We start from the raw sequence: 24,183 nt of genomic DNA, 5'->3' as shown, positions 1-24,183 counted from the left end.
AAGTAATATGGCCAGAAGAAAGCAAATTCATTATCTTGGAAAGAAAAACGTTTATTGGTGATTAATGAAGTTTGGATTGAAAATAATGGTCCTTGGCTTCAAAAAAATATTCCCACAAATAATTTGTGACTAGGTCTATAAAACATAATTTGAAAAAAAAAATGACAAAATTAACAAACACAAAACTGAAATAAATAAATAAATAAATAAATAAATAAATAAATAAATAAATAAATAAATATATATATATATATATATATATATATATATATACGTCTTTCACTGCAAATGCAGCATTCTCCAGTCTTTCCTATTTTCTGCCTTTCTCTTTGTCTCCGCATGTGATCCATATATCTTAATTTCATCTATCATCTAATATCTTCTTCTGCCACGAACTCTTCTTCCATTCACCATTCCTTCCAGTGCAACCTTCAGTAGGCAGTTTCTTCTCAACCAATGATCCAGCCAAATTACCAAATTATATATGTGTGTGTGACAAATAAATCTTTTGTAAGTCCAACATATTCCTCATGCATGTACTGTACATACACACCAGAAATTGCACATAGTCTCAAATCCATGTGGCCATATTACCTGCAACCAGCACCTCTCGAAAAATCAGTTATTTTACAGTTCAATATGAATGCATTTTAAATAAGCATTGGATGTCTGCAATGAGCATTACCATATAAAATGTTATATAGAAACTGTACGTACCAATTGCATGAAAATTACCAACAGCAATATTATAACATCGTCTTAATTTGTTTGCCACAAATAAAATAAAGAAGACCTGTGGAAGCAGTTTTGCTATTATCCAATAGGTAATGTCGCTGATTATGTACACTTCCTAACACATGCCTCGACAAACTGGCACTAATTTTTGGTTATCATATCAATTAGCTACCAAACAATAATGTGGCCATATTATCTGTATTGGCCATATTTGCATCACATACCTTACAACGTAAAATATACTAAATTTATATTTATCTAAGCAATTTCAGTTCATACTCAAAAGCTAAAAGTAAATTTAACTTCGTTACAAATTTATTAAGAATGCTTACTTCACTACATTATGCAAAAATTTAATGAGTAGAATACATTCCTGGTCCAAATTATACAAAACATTTTAGACGGTTCGTCAAAATGAATTATGAAACTTAAGGCGTCCTTGACACTCAAAAGACGGGAGCCACTGGTCTAGTAACAGAGTACAGAATTACTATGGGATGGAGACAGGAATTCATTATTATATAAGTTGAATACGTAAGCTTTTACTGTTGAGGGGGCGGGATGGTTGGTTTTCCCACTCTTTTCTCCTTTGGGTGACAATTGTCCTTGTTCTTCCGGGATGACTGGACTTTCTGGCATTCTTTCTAACTCCCCGCCCTCCACAACAGTAAAACAGCCAGTGTGGACGTTGGGATGAGGAGGAAGTACCTCAGGCTCTGCAGATCTAGCCTTATATTTAGTATAGTCTGTGACGTTTATCACCTCTTCCAATGGAGAATTTAGATTTTCCTCCTCCAGTTGTCTATCTCTATTTCTTTTCTTCAGTAAAATATTTTTGGGGTTGGCCTTCTGTGCTTCCTCTGCTTCTTGGGTAGCAGGAGCGGAATTATCGTTTCCTCCAAAGATCTTATACGGGGTGTATGTGGCTCCTGCCAAACCCACAACTCCGATGATCTTTATTCCATTTAATAGATCTTTCCGGTCTTAAAGACCCTCCCTAAGGTCTTGGCTCAATTGCTGTAACACATTTCTTATCCGTCCAAACATTTTGGTGTCATGAATTCAGAAGGCATGTAACACAGCAATGGCATTGCTATTGGGTGATGCAATGAGTGAGAATGAAGTTTTGAGCTAGTGCAGATTCAAGTCGACTTTGAGATGCATCTCGCAATCTACTTGGATAAAACAGCAATTCCGCGAATGAGATGCGTCTTTATAGCTAGAGATGGAACTAAATCCAGCTCAGTCGAACAACTTCATTGTTGTATCGTGTGACCACCTGATCTGAAATACAAGTAATTTCAATTTCTGCTGAAAATGAAAATTCACTGTTGCATAAATTGTTCATTCTAGTTTAAAACTTAATTTCCTTGCATTTATGACTGCCATTATGGACGAAGACAGCACAGAATTTAACTCTACCTTAATTGAAATTATTAAAGAACAAGTTATATTTTCAAAATATCTGCTATCTGAGATTAGGAAAAAGAAGGTTGCAGAAATTTTGGAAATAAGGAATAACTTAACCCTAGCAATATCAACGGGGAAGTACTTTGTGCTCACCTCCATCAAAATTTATATTTTAAAAATGTAATTGATATAACAAATTCATAAATATGCCTATAGTATAATCAGAAACTAGATTAAGACATAGAAATAAGATTGACGAAGCCATGATTTGTAAAAATCTTTATCTTTATGATGAATAAATTATTACTAGGTACTACTATTAAAAACATGAAAATATTATTTCTTGTCAGTTATGAATAGTAATGATATTCAAAAAGTTTAACAACCAGTTCTCTCATGTGTACGTATCTTAAACATATGCGGTATGTGTCCATGGTAATTGCAAATATTACCTAGAAATAATTGAACAACCGGTTCGTCTGAACCAGTGTGAACTGGCCAAATATCACCACTGGTTATGAATCCTTCTATCTTATTGTTTAATCATTTTCATTGATAGTTTTACTAAAATACGAAAATCTGTCAAGGTGGACAAAAATTATTCCCTCTTTATTGAAGTAATTGTTCGAAAATATACAATGACATTTCAGTTTTTCTCTTTTATTATACTAGATAACTATTTGCTGATTACAATGTTAGAAAATTTTTCAAAATTAAAAATTTTTGTAGTGGTCACAAGATATCCCCCCCCCCCTTGCTACTGCATGTTACTTAAAATAACTTGGTATTGCTAGGGTTAAATGTCGTGAAAAATTTGTAACTGAACTGTCAGAAACACAAATATCAATAAAAATCATTGAGCATGAAAAGCGGAGTGAAAAAATCAGATGTGACAAACACGAGTTATAAGCCCATAAATCTTAAAGACTGGAAGAAACAGATATTAAGCATGATGGATGCAGAGTCAAATCCGTAAATAATCAGGATGATAGGTGAGATTAAATTATTATATTCTTAAAAGTTATATTTTAATTATATAGGACTACACAGAATGAAATTTTAATATAGCCTAGTTGTATAATTGAATCATGAATTGCAGAAACCTCACATGTCCATTTGAGTAAATTTTTCAGAAGGCACAAAAAACTGATTATTTTCAAAGGAGTTCGGAATTTACGTGACTACTTTTTTGTTGTAGGCATTATAAAACTGAATGTTATAGATCCATTAATATATTGTAACCTAAATAATTGATTAAATGGCGATCTTACTCGTGTTACTTGTGTAAGCATGTGCGGCTTACAGCTGTTTTGGTGCTACTTGACACCATCCTCAGAGCCTCGAGGCTCTGAGGATGGTGTCAAGTAGCACCAAAACAGCTGTAAGCCGCACATGCTTACATAATTAACACAAGTAAGATCGCCATTTAATCAATTATTTATATTCAAGTGTTAAAAGTAGTGTACGAAAGATTCAACATGGATTATTGTAACCTGTAATGGCTTAGATTCCAAGTGTAGGCCTACATATTACTTTACGAAACTGTCATATTCTTTGGATTTATTTATTTATTTATCCATTAATTAATTAATTTTCATATTCATTCATTTATATTATATACATTTATGTATATATCTATTCATTCACGTACATACCTATTCATTTATTTCTATACTTATTCATTAATTTATGTTTATTCATTCATTTATTTAGTCTACCTATTCATTCATGTATCATTTATATACTTATTAATTCAATTATATACGGTATTTATTCACTCATTTATATACCTATTAATTCATTTATATACTTATTTATTCATTAATTTCAACCATTTACAGTATATACTTATTCATCCATTTATGCATTATTTCATTCATGTACGTATTTGTTCAGCGAAGCTAGAAGGCGAATGGAAAACTTCCAAGTGCCTGGGCAATAGATACTACTACATATATATCCTTTCAAAGCACTTCAGTTTTGCTCACTTGCAGTCCTGCTCTGTTTTTAGAGGGCTATAATATACCGTAGTTGATTAAACAACAAGAACAACAATACACACGTAACTTACAACGTCTTATATTAGATTTTTACTTCATATAATTTAGGTCTACATCCATCATCTGACATCTTGGCATGTAAACAATATGAAAGATAAATTGGCAATCCTGCCAACTGCTTGGCTTATACACAAATATTAGAATGAAAGTGGCTGTTCTATAAACTGTTCTGCGTGTTATTATTTTCTGTTGCGCCAACAACTTGGTCATACTTTCATTTCTTCTTCCTACTTTAACTCAATTTTGGATCTTGAATCTTAATTTTCATATAATTAATTTTTGTCATCCCGTCAATTTTGGACTTTTATCTAGATCCATTTTCACAGAAACTCAGCACTAGTTCTAGGAATTAGATTTACACCTCACTTATTTTAAACTTCAATAATAATAATAATAACGAAACGAATAATCTTTAATCCAAATCCAACAATGGTACACTAAACAGAATAATAAACAGGTAAACAGAAACACCAATTCCTAAACACTAAAATAGTTTCTTTCATAAGAAAAAAGTAGAATGGACTATCATGGTTTTTCCATCAAATAACAGGACTCTCATCAGTCTTCTGTCTTCCACGAATTTTTAACTGTGAATATCACTGGACTCTTAGCGTTATTTATACAAATGTATATACACAAAGAAACCTCGCGAGTTGCTTTACAAAATATCAGAATCTAAACATCGAAAAAATTGGATCTTCATCTTTAGTCCTCCTTGCCTTCATAAGTTTGCTTCCAATTATATTTGTCATTAAAGTTAAAGTTATTTAAAATAAGATTAGACATCTATATAAAAGTTATATGTCGGTACGGTATAAAAGGTTTGATCTCGTACTTTAGCACTTAATATGGTGTCACAAATAATACAATTGAAGGGATGAGAATGAGATAGTCCAAAGCCACTCTTTTAACAAAAATGTTTTTTTTTTTTTTTTTTTTTTTTTGTGCGAGTTCATTTCTTACATATATGGGGAAGCTACTGGTAAAATGTTATAAAGTTCACTCAACAAATGACGTAAGTATACGCCGAAGAAATTATGACACCACACTTAATAGCATTGGACTCTAAACCTTCAATACACTCTCTTGTAAAATTTTGTCTGTGTGGCTTAGGACTATATCATTCTCACCCCTTCAATTATTTCATGTTACATTAATAACTCCTTTACGATGTTTTGAATGGTATAACATATTTGGTTACAACTAATTTTACATTGTTTTGAAGAGTTTGATTTACAACAATAGGAGTATGTATATTGTCTTTGAATAAGAGTTTTCTTGTACATAAACCACAAAAAATAAACACTGCACTACTTTTGGACTAATTTCTGACATTAATAGTCGCATGGGCGTCAATAGTACCTCCAGCATGGAAAATTAGAATTAATACAGTGATAGAGTCCTCTGATTGAGATTCTGACTGATATGTACATCTACTATCAGGGAGTAACTTACATCTCACTTGATGATATGTGTCAGAAGAAGAACAATATTGTTTTTATGCATCTGAAGTCTCTGACTAGTCAATATGACTCCCACGCGACCACTTAAATGTTAAATGTGAACTGTACTGTTGTATCTAAGAGGAATATTGCTGAATTGACAACAGGAAGAATAGTAAAAGGTACGTCTAAATTGGAGGAAGTGATCAATCAATGTATAAAGTATGGTAAATTACTTCAGTTTAAATATATTAAAAAAAAAATATATTGTAACTTTTATACAAAACAAGAATGTAACTTTTATTGCTACGACAATAATCACTTTCTACAATTTAATTTAAACAGTACCGTCGACAATGGGATTTCCATTCCACACAGCGACACAGTATTTGTTATTGCACTCCACAGACGACAATGACAATTCACTTGGATTATTGCGAACAACAATGTACTGCTAATCTTAACTAATGTTCACAAAGCACTATTTACAAAACAGAACTGTCAGTTCTCAGTTCACAGTTCGTTGCCTTGGCTAGTTCCTCTAGCTCATTCACTCAAGTTCACAGTATCTCGAACCCAAGACCTTCAGAAACAGTCCACTGCACTTCGAACTCAGGACTTCCGGGACAGTCCACTGCACTCGAACTCAAGTCTTCCGCTGCGTTGCTTCCGCCTGGACACTGCTCCAGTTCACTCGCGTGTCGAACCCCAGACTGCTGGTTCACAAGCTGAACTCACTATCCAATACTACAACAACAACTAACTCTCTTCGAAGGCTGCTCGCTTTTTATAAGTTAAGCCATACTTTCCAGAAACCGCGATTTCGGGATCATTCTCGTCGTTACAACAATCAGTTCGCCTGGCTTCCAGCTCCCCCCTTTTCCTCGCACACCACATGCCCTAAGAAGTAGATGCGTGCGCAGCTTCATTTGCCGCGTCGCCCGATTCTTCCACGCGCGCCCTCCTTCTGCCGGTCGCGAGATCGAATCTCACGTGGCTGTCACATTGCTCCCTCCTTAGGGCTGGCCGTCTCGGACAGTCCCTTGGTAGGCAGTTAGACTGTCCAACGTTTGGGGTCCTCCGGTTGCTCCCTCCTTATGGTGGTCACCCCATCCTGGGCTTGGCTGGGCAGCGATTACTCGTACTGCGTGGGCGCCATCTTGCTCTTCCACTTGGCCCTCCAAGGAGAGCTCGCTGGCCACGGGTTTATCTTCGGCGTCCATCAGGAACACTTCATCCCAACCAAGACGGAGTATACGGCGCCGGACGTCCACCGTCGCATCGAGTAACCGCATGGCGTCGAGTCCCAGGACGACGTCTTCGGTGATGTTGGCGAAGAACACCCACATCTCCAGTTTCCTCTTCCCCAAGGTCAGATCCAGGAAGACCTCTCTCTGGATGGGCAAGCTCTCGCCTGAAGCAGTCCGTAGCTCGTATTGGTGGAGCGGTGTCCTCCCAGGTAGGCCACGCACGACGTCTGGTCTGGCGATAGTGAGCATCGCCCTAGTGTCGACCAGTACTCTGCATGGACGGCCTTTTTTCCGTCCTTCAGCAATCAGCCCATCGTCGCATCTTCTGTTGACCGGTTTCAGGACGAGCCGAGGGGACGGTGCCGACGTGCCCCTCCTAGCATCGGTCCCCTCTCTCTCCTGACTGTAGCCAGGTCGGTTGCAATCCCTCCGCAAGTGCCCAGGTTCACCGCAGGACCAGCAGGTGGGCACCCGTCGTCCCCGTTGCTCAGGTGACTGTTGGCTCCTCTCGGTGTCGGCCACCTCTCTCTCCTGCCTGTGGCCAGATCGGTCGCAGTCCCTCCTTAGGTGTCCCAGTCTGCAGCAGGACCAGCAGGTGGGCGCCCGTCGTCTCCGCCACTCTGGTGACTGTTGGCTCCCCTCGACGTCAGCAGCCTCTCTCTCCCGTCGGTCGCTAGATCGGTCGCAGTCCCTCCTCAAATGTCCCAGTCTGCCGCAGGACCAGCAGGTGGGCGCCCGTCGTCTCCGCCGCTCCGGTGACTGTTGGCGCTCCTCGACGTCAACCACCTTTCTCTCCTGCCTGTGGCCAGATTGGTCGCAGTCCCTTCTCAAGTGTCCCATTGCCACAGGACCAGCAGGTGGGCGCTCCTCGTCTCCACCGCTTGGGTGGCTTCGGTTGGCGTCCCCCAGCATCGGCCGCCATGACGCTCCTGATCCAGTGTGGTGTTGAGACTCCCGCCGCCGACTTGGCCGCCTCCATCCTGAGGGCCGCCGCCAGAGCTTCGTTGATGGTGCGATGCTCGGCCAAGAGTAGCTGTTGTCTGATCTCGGGGTCTCGAATTCCGCTGCCGAAGGTGTAGGCTGCCTCTCCAGCGACGAAGCTAGGTGGTAGGCCCCTGAGGGCCTTATGGGCCAGTTGTTCCACCGCCATCGCAAATTCTTGTAGGGACTCGCCTGACTGTTAGGCCCTCGTTTTCAGTTGCGTCCTGAATTCTGCCGCAAGTTGATGGTCACCATAACGTCCCTCCAAGGCCGCCATTATCTCAGCGGCTGTCCCATCTTCTGGAACGCTGTGAAGAATCTCCGACGCCTGTCCTTGAAGCGCGGTCAGCAGCTGAGTAGTCTTCTCCACTGGCGTCCACCCATTATGTGCAATGGTAGCCTCGAACTGGCGACGGAAAATCGCCCAAGATGTCGTTCCGTTGAACTTCGGCGTCTTGACGTTCGAATGTCTGGCTGAAGGTGATGGCTCCGCAGGACCACTATATGGAGTCCTCAAATCTGTTGCCGCTTCTTGCATGGCCCGTCGAACCTCCTCGGCAACAATCTGTTTATGTTCTCTAGCCTGGCGATCCACTAATGCGAGAATGTTCGTTTTCTTCAACATGTTGATCCATTAACGCGAGTATGTGCTTGTTTTCTTTAGCATGTGATCTATTAACGTGAGTATGTGTTTGTTTTCCTCAGCATTTTTATCCAGCAACTCACCCGTCTGCTCTTGACGATGCTCGAGAGCGCGAATTTTGCTGTCGAAATGGTCTACGTCCTGTCTCAATTCGGCTACTGTCTCGTTTATAGTTGCAAAATTCTTGTTTAGGTTGTCAAAATCGGCTTTAATTTCACTTTTCACGATCGCAACAATTCCATCTACGTGGGCCGAAACGCTTCCAATTTGCGTAGTGACGTCATTAATGTGCTTGTTCATGTCGTCTTTCATGTCTGCCTTTACTTCACTTATATCGTTCTTCACCTCACTAATGTGCTTGTTCATGTCGTCTTTCATGTCTGCCTATACTTCACGTATATCGTTCTTCACCTCACTAATATCATTCTTTATTTCTGCTTTTACTTCACTTAGGTCGTTTTTCATTTCTGCTTTCATTTCCGCAATGGCTTGCAGGATCTGCTGTAGGTTCTCCATTATGTCGATAACATCTCACTTCCGACACCAGTTGTAACTTTTATACAAAACAAGAATGTAACTTTTATTGTTACGACAATAATCACGTTCTACAATTTAATTTAAACACTCCCGTCGACAATGGTATTTCCACTCCACACAGCGACACAGTATTCGTTATTGCACTCCACAGACGACAATGACAATTCACTTGGATTATTGCGAACAACAATGTACTGCTAATCTCAACTAATGTTCACAAAGCACTATTTACAAAACAGAACTGTCAGTTCCCAGTTCACAGTTCGTTTGCCTTGGCTAGTTCCTCTAGCTCATTCACTCAAGTTCACAGTATCTCGAACCCAAGACCTTCAGAAACAGTCCACTGCACTTCGAACTCAGGACTTCCGGGACAGTCCACTGCACTCGAACTCAAGTCTTCCACTGCGTTGCTTCCGCCTGGACACTGCTCCAGTTCACTCGCGTATCGAACCCCAGACTGCTGGTTCACAAGCTGAACTCACTGTCCAATACTACAACAACAACTAACTCTCTTCGAAGGCTGCTCGCTTTTTATAAGTTAGGCCATACTTTCCAGAAACCGCGATTTCGGGATCATTCTCGTCGTTACAACAATCAGTTCGCCTGGCTTCCAGCTCCCCCCTTTTCCTCGCACAGCACATGCCCTAGGAAGTAGATGCGTGCGCAGCTTCATTTGCCGCATCGCCCGATTCTTCCACGCGCGCCCTCCTTCTGCCGGTCGCGAGATCGAATCTCACGTGGCTGTCACAATATTATTAGGTAAATATTAACAACATCCAGTTTGCTGATTGTAATTATAAATTTTCCTGACAATTTTCCAGTTATTAAGCAGTTTTTTCAGCTCATTGATTTTGCTAAGTTTTATAATGGAGGCCTACTGCTATAATTATATATTCTCCTTTTAAAAGTATATTAATGATTGTTTGTACTAACGATGTCTTCGTTATTATTTAGGGCAGTCAGCCACCAGCGTAGTTCAGTCGGTTAAGGTGCTTGTCTGCCGATCTGAAGTTGCGCTTGAGCGCAGGTTCGATCCCCACTAGGGCTGATCACCTGGTTGGGTTTTTTCCCGAGGTTTTCCCCAACCGTAAGGTGAATGCCAGGTAATCTGTGGCGAATCCTCGGCCTCATCTCGCCAAATACCATCTCACTATCACCAATCTCATCGACGCTAAATAATCTAGTAGTTGATACAGCGTCGTTAAATAACCAACTAAAAAAAATTAATTTACTAATGATCCTCAGTGTGCTTTTGCCTATACTGATCACTTAAAGCAAATTCAATTCTCTGAGTTTTGCCAAAGAAATGCAGTTGCTTTCCACACTTGATGTGACTTGCAAAGTCTTTGTGTCGCTTGCAGAATCTGTAAATATTATTTAAATTGCTATAACCTGTATCATTCCACACAGATTTTTCATTAGAAAATAATAAACAAGGCCAGCAAAAATGCTTATTCATTCCTATACATCCACGAAGCCAATGGTCACATGATTTAAGTTTAGTCGTGATATTCAAAATTGGTCTAGGTTGCGCATCTTCAGTTATTTTAAACTTTTCCATAAACGAAAGAGAACTGAATGGAATTTTTTTTTTTTCAGTTTCTCAATTGCACAATCACAAGCTTGAAAAGCTAATCTTAAACATTCCATGCAACTGTGACGGTGTAATTTTGCCACAACTTTCAAGTGATACAGTAGTCCATGTGATTTGATAATCACATCTCCAGGTATGATTGCCGAACCGGAAATTTCTGTGCCAGGTACAAGTGTGCTGTTAATGATGAACACAAGCGATCTATAACACATGACAATTGAAACAGTTCCCACACACGCGATATGACATTGATGTTAAAGCTTGTATAAATCAGTGCTTATAAAAAGAACTGAACTGCTATACTGACGGTATTCTTGGACATCTGTATTTACTAATTTTTTTCTACTTGACGTCATCGGAAACAAGGTCTTTCCTGTCACTGCACTCTGTACTATATTTACATTTCCCAATTGGGATGTTGAATACGAGGTTTTATAAGTAATTAAAAACCCTAAACTTTTGTTTGTCTAAAATTCCAAACTTTATGATATCTTTACTGTGTTAAAGTTTGCAATGTACCTGGCTGACTAGTTTCGAAGTGGTATCCTTCATTGTCAGCAGGGGCGTAGTGTGCATGAATGCGTGTGATGTGTCGCATCCCTTGAATGATGTTCATGTACCTAACTGATTTACATTTTCGTTTATTATGTATGATATTAGTGGTAAGGCAGTTGCTTAGTGACTGAGGGAAGGCATGAAGGAAAAAACCTTGTCAGATTGGTCGACTATAGAGTTCGAACTTGGGACTTCCCGAATGTGAGTCTCAAACATTACTGTCTGAGCCATCTTGTTCGGTTATAGCAGTTTTAATTAATGAGTTCTTATTGAAATTCATAAACTGGCTGCTCTGGAAGTGTTCTGTGCACTGATGACAATTTGCACTCAAATATTTTGTATTTTATTTTAGCAAGTTCTCTCGCCGAATGTTTGAGGTGGTGACACGTAAAAGAGAACATGTCCACAACTGAAAAAAAAAAATTAGATACAATATGGAATTTACAGGTTGAGCAGAATGTAAATACATTGTTTGCTCTCAACCACGCATGATACATGCCTGTGAAAATGCGTGGTTGAGAGCAAACACTGTCCATAGATACATTTTATACAAAGAAGAACTAGTCCATATGGTCAATCAGAGGTGCTGATTCAAATCACGTGATTTCCATCCCACCCAAGGACAGACTTCCCATGCAGAACAGCTGTTAATAACATAATTTTCGTATTTCTATCAATGTTGTAATGAAGACTAACATGAATGAAAGATGTTTTCATTTTCGAGAAAACTAGCGAAATCAAGAGAACTTAAGTTGGTATACATCTATCATTGACGGTATTCTCATAGATAACACAGAACGAACGGAAATTTCGTGTGATTGCTTCAAAGATGATTCTGGTTTATATGTTTCTGAACAAAAATATATTTTATCATTATTTACTTTATTTTATGTGTACCTTATTATGCCTGTTACAAAGAATAATTGATATTATTAAATTCAAATTTTAAAGACTACAACAATAGAAATGTATTATACAATATGACTAAGCCGTCACAGTTCATAAACGGCGAAGTCTTATTTGCAAGAAATGTGATTGTGTAGGTCACATCGGTAGGGCTATGTCAGAGCGAGGCAACATTCAACTGCTGAGTGGAAGAACATCACTATGTTCCAGTGTGCGAATTAGTTTACACATAACCTGCATGCTGCGACTGGGTGGCAAGATGTGGCAGTATACCTCGCATCAGTCGAGCATATGAAAGCAGGCACATACTGCTGAGTGGAAGAACGTCCCTTCTGATTTTTGGATGAAAACAGGAATATGCTGACCATCAACAAGAAATGACACCAACAAATCATACGATTCATAGAAAAATTAGATGGCATCGAACACCGGTGGATCCAACAGGATGGTGCAACACCACATACTGCAGGCTTTACAATTGCTTGGAAGAACATTTTCAAGACAGGATGATATCAAAGAAAAAGGACTTTTATGAGGTCACACACTTCCTTGGCTTCCGCAATCCTTGTCTGAATCCCTTCGACCTTATGATGCTTTTAGGGTTTTCATTTTCACAGATCTCGCTGCTCAACTGTGCACTGTTCCATACTGTCTGCATGGCATTAACAAAGCTTGATATGCAGAGTCGGCCTCAGTAGCATAGTCGGTTGTAGGTTCGATGGCATTTAAGTGTGTTTAAATGAGACAGGCTCATGTCAGTAGATTTACTGGCATTTAAAAGAATCCTGTGGGACAAAATTCCAGCACACCAGCAACGCTGATATAACCCCTGCAGTTGCGAGTGTCGTTAAATAAACCATAATTTAATTTTTTATATGCAGATTTGAACCTTAGAAATATCTAACTGGCGATTTTGTAGTTGGTTGTATAATATATCTACATGATACATCAATAAATGAAAAAAACTGAGCCAAAAATTGAATTCAGGATTTTCAAGAGTACGCACCACGGCGCTTGCCTCATTTATCGTGATGTTGTTAGATGTTTCAGATTCCATTATGGTTTGAAAACATTCTAGCAATGGCTCCTTCTTCTCATGAACAACATTTACTGTTCTTATTAAAACTCCATCTTGTTGCCCCAGCTGATGGAATTGTCTTTGAAACACATTAATCTAATAAAGACTGTGTGGAGACCGAGAGAAGAAAGCAGGGATACTGGATAAATCAGCAAAAAATATGCGAGCATTTGTATTTTGTTTAGCAGCTCTTTCCATTATGAGATTCAACTGATGGGCACTTAATTTCACATTTCTCCTGAATTGTTAAAGTACTGAACTGGAAAGACTGAAAATATTGTACAGAATTAAACATTGTTGCACTTGTTATACTCACAACATTAAAGAAAATGTATTTAAAACTGCGCGCTACTGACAAGCTGCTGCAAATTTGCAGCGCCTGGAAACTCTGGATTCATGGCCAGGTGCTGCAGGGGGAGGGGTAAAACTGACGCGCAAAGCGTCCGAGACGAGACTGGCAGTTCCAGGGGAGGAAGTGGCTTCATCCATAGTCCTTGTCTCTGGCTTCGCTCTGGCAGCACCAGGGAAGGAAGTGACTTCACTAATGATTGCGTGCATGTCAATGAGAGCGAAATTTTAAAAAATTCGAGTCGCTAAATAGAGACTGTATTTCACAACATAAAACGAGACAAGAGCCACAAATGTCTGGAGATGCTGCAGCTCCACAGCCCCACTTCGAAAGCTGCTCCTGCATTAATGCAATTAAAATGAAAGAATTAGTAGTCTGTCATGCACAATATAAACAACATACAACTGATACATCCCAATAGACAATAAAATACTGGTTAACTGAGTAGAACTGGTACACAAAAATTAGCAAGAACGAAATGACTCCACTGATAAAGCAATTTTCATTGTACAGGTCTTTCATAAGTAACGAGTCTATTGAAAAATTAACTATTTTGGATAATTTTTTGAAATGATATTCATCCTCCCGAGAAAGAACTCTTTCTGGTGCCATACAGTCAATTTGGAAACAAACATCCCCTCTCCTCGCCGCCAGAACTATTAAACAAAAGAATGGTTAGTGTTTTAAACCTTTATTAAACAATGTAAATGTAATAACAGTTTCAATTGTTGACAAATTATGGTGTACAATTTTCAAAATGTCTTCTGTTCTGCTGAATGCACAAATGTAAGTGACGTATCAACTCTTCATGGACTCTGGTGAGCATGTCAGCATAACTATTTGTCTCATGTGTTCAATTTGTTCCACTAATTCGGGAATAGTGTGTGGCTTAGTCGCAGACATGATACTTGATGAATCCCTAGGAAAAGAAATCCAGGGAAGTCAAATGAGGTGATCCCAAAGGCCAACGGATTGGACCTGTGTGACCAATCCACCTGCCTGGAAACACTTCTACAGAATAAAAGCTTAATTTGAGTGACACTGTTTCTAAGTTCAAACCAGGCAGAAATTTTTCTCTTCTGCAATAACGTTAAGCAGCTGCATGGCATTTTATCATTCCATTCTATCATAACAATGTGTATAGGCATGGCCGTGTGCCATTATCCTTGGCATATAGAAGGTCATTTTAAGTTGGTATCAAATGCACATTACACATGGATAAGTAGCTTCCCCTGTGTTTGTTTCCAAATCGACTGTACGGCACCGGGAAGGATTCTTTCTTGGAAGGAATAATATCATTTCAAAAAAATTATCCAAAATAGTTTATTTTTCGATAGACTCGTTAGTTATGAAAGACTCTGTATACTGAGGATTTTTTTTGTGGATAAGGTTTACCAAAATATTGAAACTATAGTGAATATTTCCTAAATATGTTATCGAAACAATCACTTGAAACAATTATTTAAATATTAAACAAGAGTTTTATGGAAAAGACAGCAGTATGTTTAAACAGATTGATAATTTTTATAATAATTGCAAGCCAATTTTAATTTAATAAAAGTAATTTTAAAGTAAAACTGCAAAAGATTGCTGAGCTGTGTTTCTTAAGGCCTGTTCTCACAATGATACTGATGTTGCAACGTTGCTGTCATGAGAGTAAATGTCGCAACAGCGTCACTGTGGGAACAGTTTTTGATGCCACCATCACAGTGTCGTGGCAGTGATGCAACATAGTCAGAAATTTTGATATACGACACTAGAATTTTCGTGACACTACTACAAACTGCCACACACAATTGCATTGTGAGAACAGCTTTGTGACAGCCTTATCATGACATTGAAGTAAACTGGACTACGTGTTGTAGCCTATTGTTGTGTATGAATTTCGTTTTATTAGTGTTCTGGTTATGGCTGCGTTTGCTATTGCGATGTTCTTGGAATACTATCACTAGTGACAGGCAAAATATGAAATATATTCTAGACCATTCTTGCTGGCAGTTTGGGAACAAGTATTTTCAAAATTCTCGATGTGTAGAATAGAAATAATGCCAAAAATGTCATATGTCATAATGTTTTGGTAAAATTTCCATATTTAATAAAAATCTTAATAATATTTCTTCATATTTGCATGGTTTTTTTCCTTCTCCGTTAATATTTCTATAACTCTCACTGAACAGAGCTTATTATAATATAAGGGAGCAATAGAAATGTTTTCTGAGAGATAGTTGAGAAATCCAAGCGACCTATTCCACCAACATTCCAGGATTCCCAAGGGCAAGAGAAAACTTCAAGTTCTCCTTTAGAGTTACTGAACTCACAGCATCAATAAATTCGAGGCCAAAACAAAAATAAGGGGTTCCTACTCTTCCTTTGCTCTTTCTTTCGAATGTGGTACAAGTTCTTTCAGTGTTGTCATGTCTGCTTATATATGTGTAAATTAATTTTTTAACAGGTTTCAATCATCAATTTTGCTTACTCAGTTTCTCCTCTTCCTGAAACGTCATTGGTTTGTCATTGTACAAAACAATATTAACAGAGAGCAAGTGTAATCAGTACAGAAAAGTTACTTTATGTTAGCCTATATTGTAACCACTGTTCAGTTCAGTAAATGTAAGAAATAATTTAATTATTGTGAGAAACCATGTGATTATGCAGGTTTATTGTATTTCCTTTGGTAACATATTAAATATGCACAAAACTATTAATCTTCAAAATCGTTTTGTAAATAATTGTTTGCTCAAACTGAAACTGAAATGACGTCATTCACTAATGGCACAATTTGTGCGCATTATTATTATTATTATTATTATTATTAAATAATTATATGAACCTGCTCCAGCAGAAAGATCTGGGGATCTTCCTGGCCAAAGAATATCACCATTCCTGAAAATCATGTCTTCACAGAACACATACAATGGTGATCAATATTTGCAGTATGAGCAATCACTCCATCCTGCTGAAACTAAGTTGACTCATTCAATGGGAAACTCTACAGTTCACTGACCAAAAAGTCTGAACCATGATAACATATTGATCCGAAGTCACAGTAATGACCTGATCACTGTAAAAAAAATGTATCTCCTATAAACATCATGAAGGCATTTGGGAGGCATGGAGGTAGAGCTGTTCTGGAATCCCTTCACCATCCGGGATCGAACCCTGGAAAATAAGGCCCAATGATTCCTCTCATAGGCACCGCATATCACACCATCACTTTTCCACTGTGTAATAGAAGTCGATTTATATGACAAGGATTTTCCCTAGACCAATACCTAAAGTTCTGTTTATTGACGCAGCCACAGATAAAAGTGTGCTTCATCTGAAATACAAAGATTTTCTAGGAAACTTTCACTGTTCAGCAAAAGTAACTCTGTTGTTCAAATCACAAGCTTTCACTTCTTGGGCTCAGGCACGGATACAAGGGGAGGGTCTAAGAGGCTATAGACCTCCCTACCATTTCAAAGACTTTTTTTTATTTCAAATGTACAAAGCATTATTTTTTCATTCATATAACTTATATGATTTCTTCACTCTATAAACTTTATATTATTTTGCTATTTCACTTTCGCAAACAAATTCTCTCTATAGTTAGCAGTGAATAGATCAGGTAAGTGGCTGCATTTCTTAGGGGTCGTTACCATGGGGTTTAACAATAGCTCAGATTTCGGAACATAAATCTAACGGTATCCAACCATACCACACTGTAGCTAGGCTGCTACCAAATCGTACTTTTAACTTTACAATAGCAACTACATTGGACTTCTGAATTGAGACGAGAAGTGATCAGTTCGTATAGGTCAATTATTTAGTGTAACATACGTACTTACTTACAATAGCTTTTAAGAAACCCACAGGTTCATTGCCGTCCTCACATAAGCCCACCATCGGTCCCTATCCTGTGCAAGATTAATCCTGTCTCTATCATCATATTCCACCTCTCTCAAATCCATTTTAATATTATCCTCCCATCTACGTCTCGACCTCCCTTTTTCCCTTCAGCCTCCCAACTAACACTCTATATGCATTTCTGGATTCGCCCATATGCACTACATGCCCTGCCCATCTCAAACGTCTGGATTTAATGTTCCTAATTATGTCAGGTCTGCCCATCTCAAACGTCTGGATTTAATGTTCCTAATTATGTCAGGTGAAGAATACAATGCATGTAGTTCTGCATTGTGTAACTTTCTCCATTCTCCTGTAATTTCATCTCCTTTAGCCCCAAATATTTTCCTAAGAACCTTATTCTCAAACACCCTTAATCTCTGTTCCTCTCTCAAAGTGAGAGTTTCACAACCATAAAGATCAACCGGTAATATAACTGTTTTATAAATTCTAACTTTCAGATTTTTTGACAGCAGACTAGATGACAAAAGCTTCTCTACCGAATAATAACACACATTTCCCATATTTATTCTGCGTTTAATTTCCTCCCAAGTGTCATTTGTATTTGTTATTGTTGCTCCAAGATATTTGAATTTTTCCACCTCTTCGAAGGATAAATCTCAATTTTTGTGTTTCTATTTCGTACAACATTCTGGTCACAAGACATAAAATCACATACTTTGTCTTTTCGGGATTTACTTCCAAACCTATCGCTTTACTTGCTTCAAATAAAATTCCCATGTTTTCCCTAATCATTTGTGGATTTTCTCCTAACATATTCACGTCATACGCATAGACAAGAAGCTGATGTAACCTGTTAATTCCAAACCCTGTCTGTTTTTCTGAACTTTCTAATGGCATATTCTAGAGCATCTCCTTGCTTTAGCCCACAGTGAATTGGAAAAGCATCAGATAGAAACTGGCCAATACGGACTCTGCTATAAGTTTCACTGAGACACCAAATTCAATAAGAATATTATATAAAACTCCTCTCTTAACCGAATCATATACCTTTTTGAAATCTATGAATAACTGATGTACTGTACCCTTATACTACCTTTTTTTCCTCCAATATCTGTCGAATACAAAAAATCTTATCAATAGTCGATCTATTACGCCTAAAACTGCACTGATGATCCCCAATAATGTCATCTACGTATGGAGTTAATCTTCTCAAAAGGATATTGGACAAAATGTTGTAAGATGTCAACAAAAGTGATATACCACAGTTAGTCTTGTCCCCCTTCTTTAAAATAGGTACAATTATGGACTCCTTCCATAGTTCTGGTACAATTTCCTTTTCCCAAATAGCAAGTACAAGTTTATAAATTTTGCTACATAATGCGCTTCCACCCTCTTGTATTAATTCTGCTGGAATTTGATCGATACCTGGAGACTTGTACTTTTTCAGATTTTCTATCTTAATTTCGACTTCTGAAAGTGTGGGTTCGGGTATAAATGGCTCAGCAGTTTGTATTTGAATTTCGTCCCAATCATTTCTACTTGGCCTATGTACATTTAGTAGTTCCACAGAATAGTTTTTCCATCTGTTCAGGATTGAATGAAGCAAGTCACCATTCTCATCCTTGATCACATTTACCCTTGCCTGATATCCATTCTTAAATTCCTTTATACCCTTATATAAATCATGAATGTTTTTATTCTATTTGTTTCTACCTTATTCAGTTTTTCCTTTCCTCTCTTGTTATTCCTAAGTGTACGACTTGCTTCCCATCTTTCATTGAAATAGTTATCTCTATTCACCTCAACTGGATCCTGTAAGAATTTCAATTTTGCGGTTTCCTTCTTTCTACTACCATGCAACAATCTTCATCAAACCACGGTTTGTTTTTCTTAGTTTCATAATAACCTATGCTCTGCTCCGCTGCAATTTTGATATTATCTCTGATATTTTCCCCCAAGCTATTAACATCTCTTTCTCAACTTCGTCGGAACTTCATAAAGTGACAAACCTATTCGAAATTTGAACCCGATAATGTTGCTTAGTTTCCTCGTCCTTTAATTTCAGAATACTGAATTTACTAATATTAACTTGCTCTACTCACTTGGCTACTGATAGTCTTTCTCTTAATTCTCCAATTTCCAAATAATGGTTAGAATTGCAGTCTGCCCCCCTGAAAGTTCGAATGTCTACTATACTAGTATGTCTCCGTTTATCTATCAAGATGTGATCTATTTGGTTGTGTGTCAATCCATCTGGAGAAGTCAAAGTGTATTTACGTATATCCTTATGGGGGAATGTTGTACTTTTGACAATTAAATTTTTTGATGTGGCAAAGTTGACTAACCTAACTCCATTGTCATTACTAGTTACATGTAGGCTCTCTTTTCCAATAGTTGGTTTAAAAATATCCTCCCATCCTACTTTAGCTTTGAAATCCCCTAATAAAATTTTCACGTAATATCTAGATAACTGACAAAAGTATGTTGCAATTTATTCCTCATAGAAGCTATCCTTTATATGGTCTTCTTCCTCTTCTGTAGGGGTGTGAGCATTTATAACTACAATATCGCACCATCTACCCTTAAGTACCAGATATGATAACCTATCACTGATAAATTCGATCTTTTGTACTGCTGATTTTATTCTTTTATGAACAAAGAATCCTGTTCCTAATTGGTGATTATTGTTTCCTTCCCCATAATACAAGAAGTAATCTCCTATTTGTGATATGCCATTCCCATCTAATCTAACCTCTTGTACTTCCACGAAGTCTATTCTATATCTAGCTAGTTCTTTTGCTACTAATGTTACCCCTCTTGTTCTATAAAGACTAGTTCATTCCACGTACCAAATCTCAAAACCTTATTCCTTTGCTGTGGTCGTGCCAGAGAATCAGTCCCATTCCAAGGCTTATTGTATGGGTTTGTAACAAGCTGTTATTTACGGTGCTGGGTTGTTAGCCCTTCGCCCAACCCCCAAGCTGGAGGACCACCCCTTATCGGCTGTCCATGACTGCTTATTCAATATAATCGCAGCTACCCTCCATATCTGGAGGCCATCTCCTCTATCCGCAACCTAAGGACATGCCATGCCGTGGTGATAGGGACCCACAATACATGGATTTAGTGTAACATAATTATAAGAAATTATGTTGTTGTTGTTGTCTAGTGCCTTGCATCTGGCAATGAAGCCATGAGCAGTTGTGCTTTCCAATACTTTTGAACTGTAGTTTCTTCTGATCTTAATGCTTCACTGGTCTTCAAGTGATCTTCATTCATTTCTGCTGGATCGTTACACAGGACACATATTGGTGAAGCTGAGATACCTATTCTGTAGAGATGACTTGCTAGACAGTCATGATTTTTAAATAGTCTGAAGGCTACAACTGCTGTTTTCCTTGGTCTCTGGGGGATTATATCTGGGTTGGAAAGTAGTGTAATCCATTTTTTGTCTTTAGCATTTGATTCTATTTCTTGTAGGTATGAATGAGAAAATTTTGTAGTGATCAAGCGTTTTATTGAGGAATATGAGAAATTAAATTTAGACTTTTGTTTTATTGTTGTGCCTTTCTTTGCAAGTGTGTCTTTGGTTTCATTCCCCATGACTCCACAGTGTGCTGGAATCCATTGGAGATGGACAATCTTATTAACTTTTTGGAGTTGTGTTAACATTTTGTAGCATTCTCTTATTTTTGTTGACTTCTTTGTAGTATTTGAACATATTCCCTGAATTGCAGCTTTAGAATCTGAAAGAATTACTGTCTTGTTATATTTATTTAAGGGAAGATTTAATAATTGTCGGAGAGCAATGTGTATAGCCTCTATTTTGCCATCATAATTTGTTGTGTCTCTGCCAACAGAATGATAAAAGGAAAAATGTGTACATGTAACTCTAGCTCCAGTAAGGTTTTCTGTGGTGGATCCATCGGTATATATGTGTAGCCATTCTTCTGTAGGGTATCTAGTATTGATCGTTTCCAGTGCTAGAAATTTTTGTATTTCTTTTGTTGTGTCTGATTTACTTATTTCCTCTGTTAATTCCAAACTGAAGGTAGGTTGTAATAATTCCAATGGATTTTCTCTTATGAGTAAATTTTCTCTGGTGTTAGGAATGTTCAATTTCGATTTAATCTGTGTTGCCTTTTCTAGGAAACTACTATGAGTTTTAAGGATTGAAGAAGGAAGGTTCTTTTCTGTCCATTGAGAGTTTGGCAGTTGTAACATTTTCTCATGTTGCAGCAGTGCTTGTTCTTCTACTTTTGTTGTTATTGATTGGGTCCGTGTTAAGGCAAGCATGGCATCAACAGGTGTGGATTTAACTGCTCCAGTGATTAGATGAAGAGCCTGATTTTGTAGTTGTTCAAGTTTATGGATGTTAGCATTTGCTGCTGTTATTAATGTTTCAGAACAGTACAAGAGATTTGGTTTAATATACATTTTGTATGTTGTATTAAGGACTCTCCTTGAGCAGCCCCATTTAGCACCAGCTAACCTTTTCAGGATTTTCAGTTTCTTTTCAACCTTTTCTGAGATGTTTGTTGTATGTTTTTTCCAACTAAGTTTTCTGTCGAAAGTGATGCCCAAGTATTTGGCATTATCAACTGCTTTGAGTAGTTTATCATTATAATTTATGTTAATTGTCACTGGTTTATATTTTAGTGTAAATAATTCATAAGTTGTTTTTCTACATTAATAGTCATGAGGTTTTTGGAGCTCCATTCATGTACTTTGTTTAGGGATTTTTCTATTCTGTATTTAATTAATTTAGGTTGTTTTGGAGAGCTGGAGTCCAAATGACTACGTCGTCAGCAAATAAAGCAATTTTGGTTTCTGAAGTTTTTATTATTGATGGAAGGTTGTTTATATAAATATTAAAGAGTGCTGTGCTCAGAACAGCACCTTGTGGAAGTCCTCGGTGTGTTTGTTTATATTTGGAAATGTATGTATTATATTTTGTAGCACAAAATCTTTGTGAAATAAACTGGGTTATCCATTTCAGCATGTTACTTTTCACTCCTATTGATTGCAACTTCTCAATTAATTTATTTCTCCAGACTGAGTCATATGCTGACTGAAAATCAATGAATACTGCTAAGGTGTCCTCTTGTCTATTGAAAGCTTCCTTGATGTCTTGGCTTAGTAGAAGTACATTTTCACTTGTACTATGATTCTGTCTGAAGCCGGTCTGTGAACTATTAAGTAGGTTGTAGTATTCTAGGAACCAGTTAAGTCTAGATGCTACCATTCTTTCCATCACTTTCGCAATAATGCTGGTTAAAGATATTGGTCTGAAACTATTAATATTGTTTGAAGGTTTATTTTTCTTTAAAATCGGGATGATAATGGCTTTTTTCCAGTCGGATGGGACAGTCATTTTCCAACATGTGTTATACAGTTTAAGTAGGATTTCTTTTCCTTTCCTGCCAAGGTGTTTAATAAACTCTGGGTGGATCTTGTCAGGTCCTGGAGATTTTTTGTTCTGTAATTGTTCTATTGCTAGATCCAGCTCTGTGTCGTTAAAATCTTGATTGAAAATATCATTTTGTATGTCTTTTGGTTTATTAGATTCTCTGATAGTTTTTTTGGATAGTTTTATCTTCTTTATTGTATGCTTGGGGTATTCTTTGAGACTGAGCATAAAATTTGTTAAGGGATTCTGCTATTTCCCTATCTGTAGTTAAGCTTTTGTTATTATATTTTAATGGTTCTGTTGTGGTTTTTGTTAATTTTGTTTTATTAAGAAATTTGTAGATTTTATTTCCGTCTTTCCTATAGTCCATATGTTCTACAAAATTTGTGAAACTGATCTTCTTTGCTTTAATTCTTTCTTAAAAGCGGCTGCTTTTCTTCTCCAGTCTTGTACATCTTCTGGACATTTGGTTCTTTCGGCTTTGATTCTTGCTATATTTCGTGTTTTAACTTAGATAAAGATGGAGACCAAAAGTAGCTATATTTCTTTAACTTTCCTTTGGGAATATGTGTTTTGGCTGCTGTCAATAATATTTCACAAATTTTTTTATTCATTTCATCTGTTGACTTGAACTCTGATTCTAGCAGTATATTACACCTCCCTTCTATCTCATTTTGGAAATTGAACCGTTCTGCTTTTTTAAAATTCCAAGAAGTTTTTATTTTTGGTTTATTACTTTTATTTATTAGACCTGTTATGGAATTTATGGTGATTCTGTGGCCTGAACCTGGATCTTCTATTATTTCTCTTTTTGTATTGTCAATTATATCAGATGACACCATCAGAAGATCAGGATTTGTACCAGAACCATTATAATGAAGGTAAGTGGGTGGATCATTTGGATTAAATATTAATTCCATTGTTGATGAGTTTATGAAATTATAAAATGTCGAAATGTAAGTTTCAAACAAATATCTTACAATTCGTCAAGAAGCCGAATGGTGAAGTGAGAGAAAAATGTAGTACGGATGACAATGATACAACTAATAAAGAAAAGTGTATGCCTATTAATACCATAACAGTGGAATCAGTTATGTACGGTGAAAGTGTTGACAGTAGTTCGACGACTCACAATGTACTAGATATTGGTTGCTTAGTGGAAAAATAAATATGCAATGACGAGATAAAATACAAAGCTCTAACAAATCCGTGGGTTCCAGACAAAAAAATATTCATTTCCGAAGACACTAGAATCGGGACAGTCTTGACATTTTCCATGGCTATCTTACAGTAAGAAGGATGAAGATGCGTTCTGTCATGTGTGCGTTTTATTTGGGCCTAAAGAGGGAGAGCGAAGCAAAGTCACGTTCCAGAATTTAGTTAC

The 24,183-nt window shown here is 37.6% G+C and overlaps 1 protein-coding gene across 4 annotated transcripts; it reads right to left on the bottom strand.

Moving 5' to 3' along the window:
- Positions 1-1,067: 1,067 nt before the first annotated feature.
- LOC138713599 (uncharacterized) lies at positions 1,068-19,909 on the bottom strand. 4 transcript variants are annotated; one of them, XM_069845813.1, is made up of 2 exons: positions 4,213-19,909; positions 1,068-2,019 (listed from the first exon to the last, which is right to left on the bottom strand). In XM_069845813.1, the coding sequence occupies exon 1, from the start codon at positions 7,807-7,809 to the stop codon at positions 6,664-6,666; it is 1,146 nt and encodes a 381-aa protein (XP_069701914.1). In that variant the 5' UTR covers positions 7,810-19,909; the 3' UTR covers positions 1,068-2,019; positions 4,213-6,663. The 4 variants fall into 4 exon arrangements, with proteins under 4 accessions (XP_069701914.1, XP_069701912.1, XP_069701913.1 ...); XM_069845811.1 differs by having other exon boundaries at positions 4,217-19,909; XM_069845812.1 differs by having other exon boundaries at positions 4,220-19,909.
- Between the last annotated feature and the right edge of the window lie 4,274 nt (positions 19,910-24,183).

Source organism: Periplaneta americana, chromosome 14 (genome assembly GCF_040183065.1).
Source record: "Periplaneta americana isolate PAMFEO1 chromosome 14, P.americana_PAMFEO1_priV1, whole genome shotgun sequence".
Classification (NCBI taxonomy): domain Eukaryota; kingdom Metazoa; phylum Arthropoda; class Insecta; order Blattodea; family Blattidae; genus Periplaneta; species Periplaneta americana.
This window is presented reverse-complemented; position numbering and strand designations above follow the sequence as displayed.

Bases quoted from the DNA above. Each gene is read 5' to 3' on its own strand.
- LOC138713599 (XM_069845813.1), bottom strand. From the start codon at position 7,809: ATGCTGGGGGACGCCAACCGAAGCCACCCAAGCGGTGGAGACGAGGAG.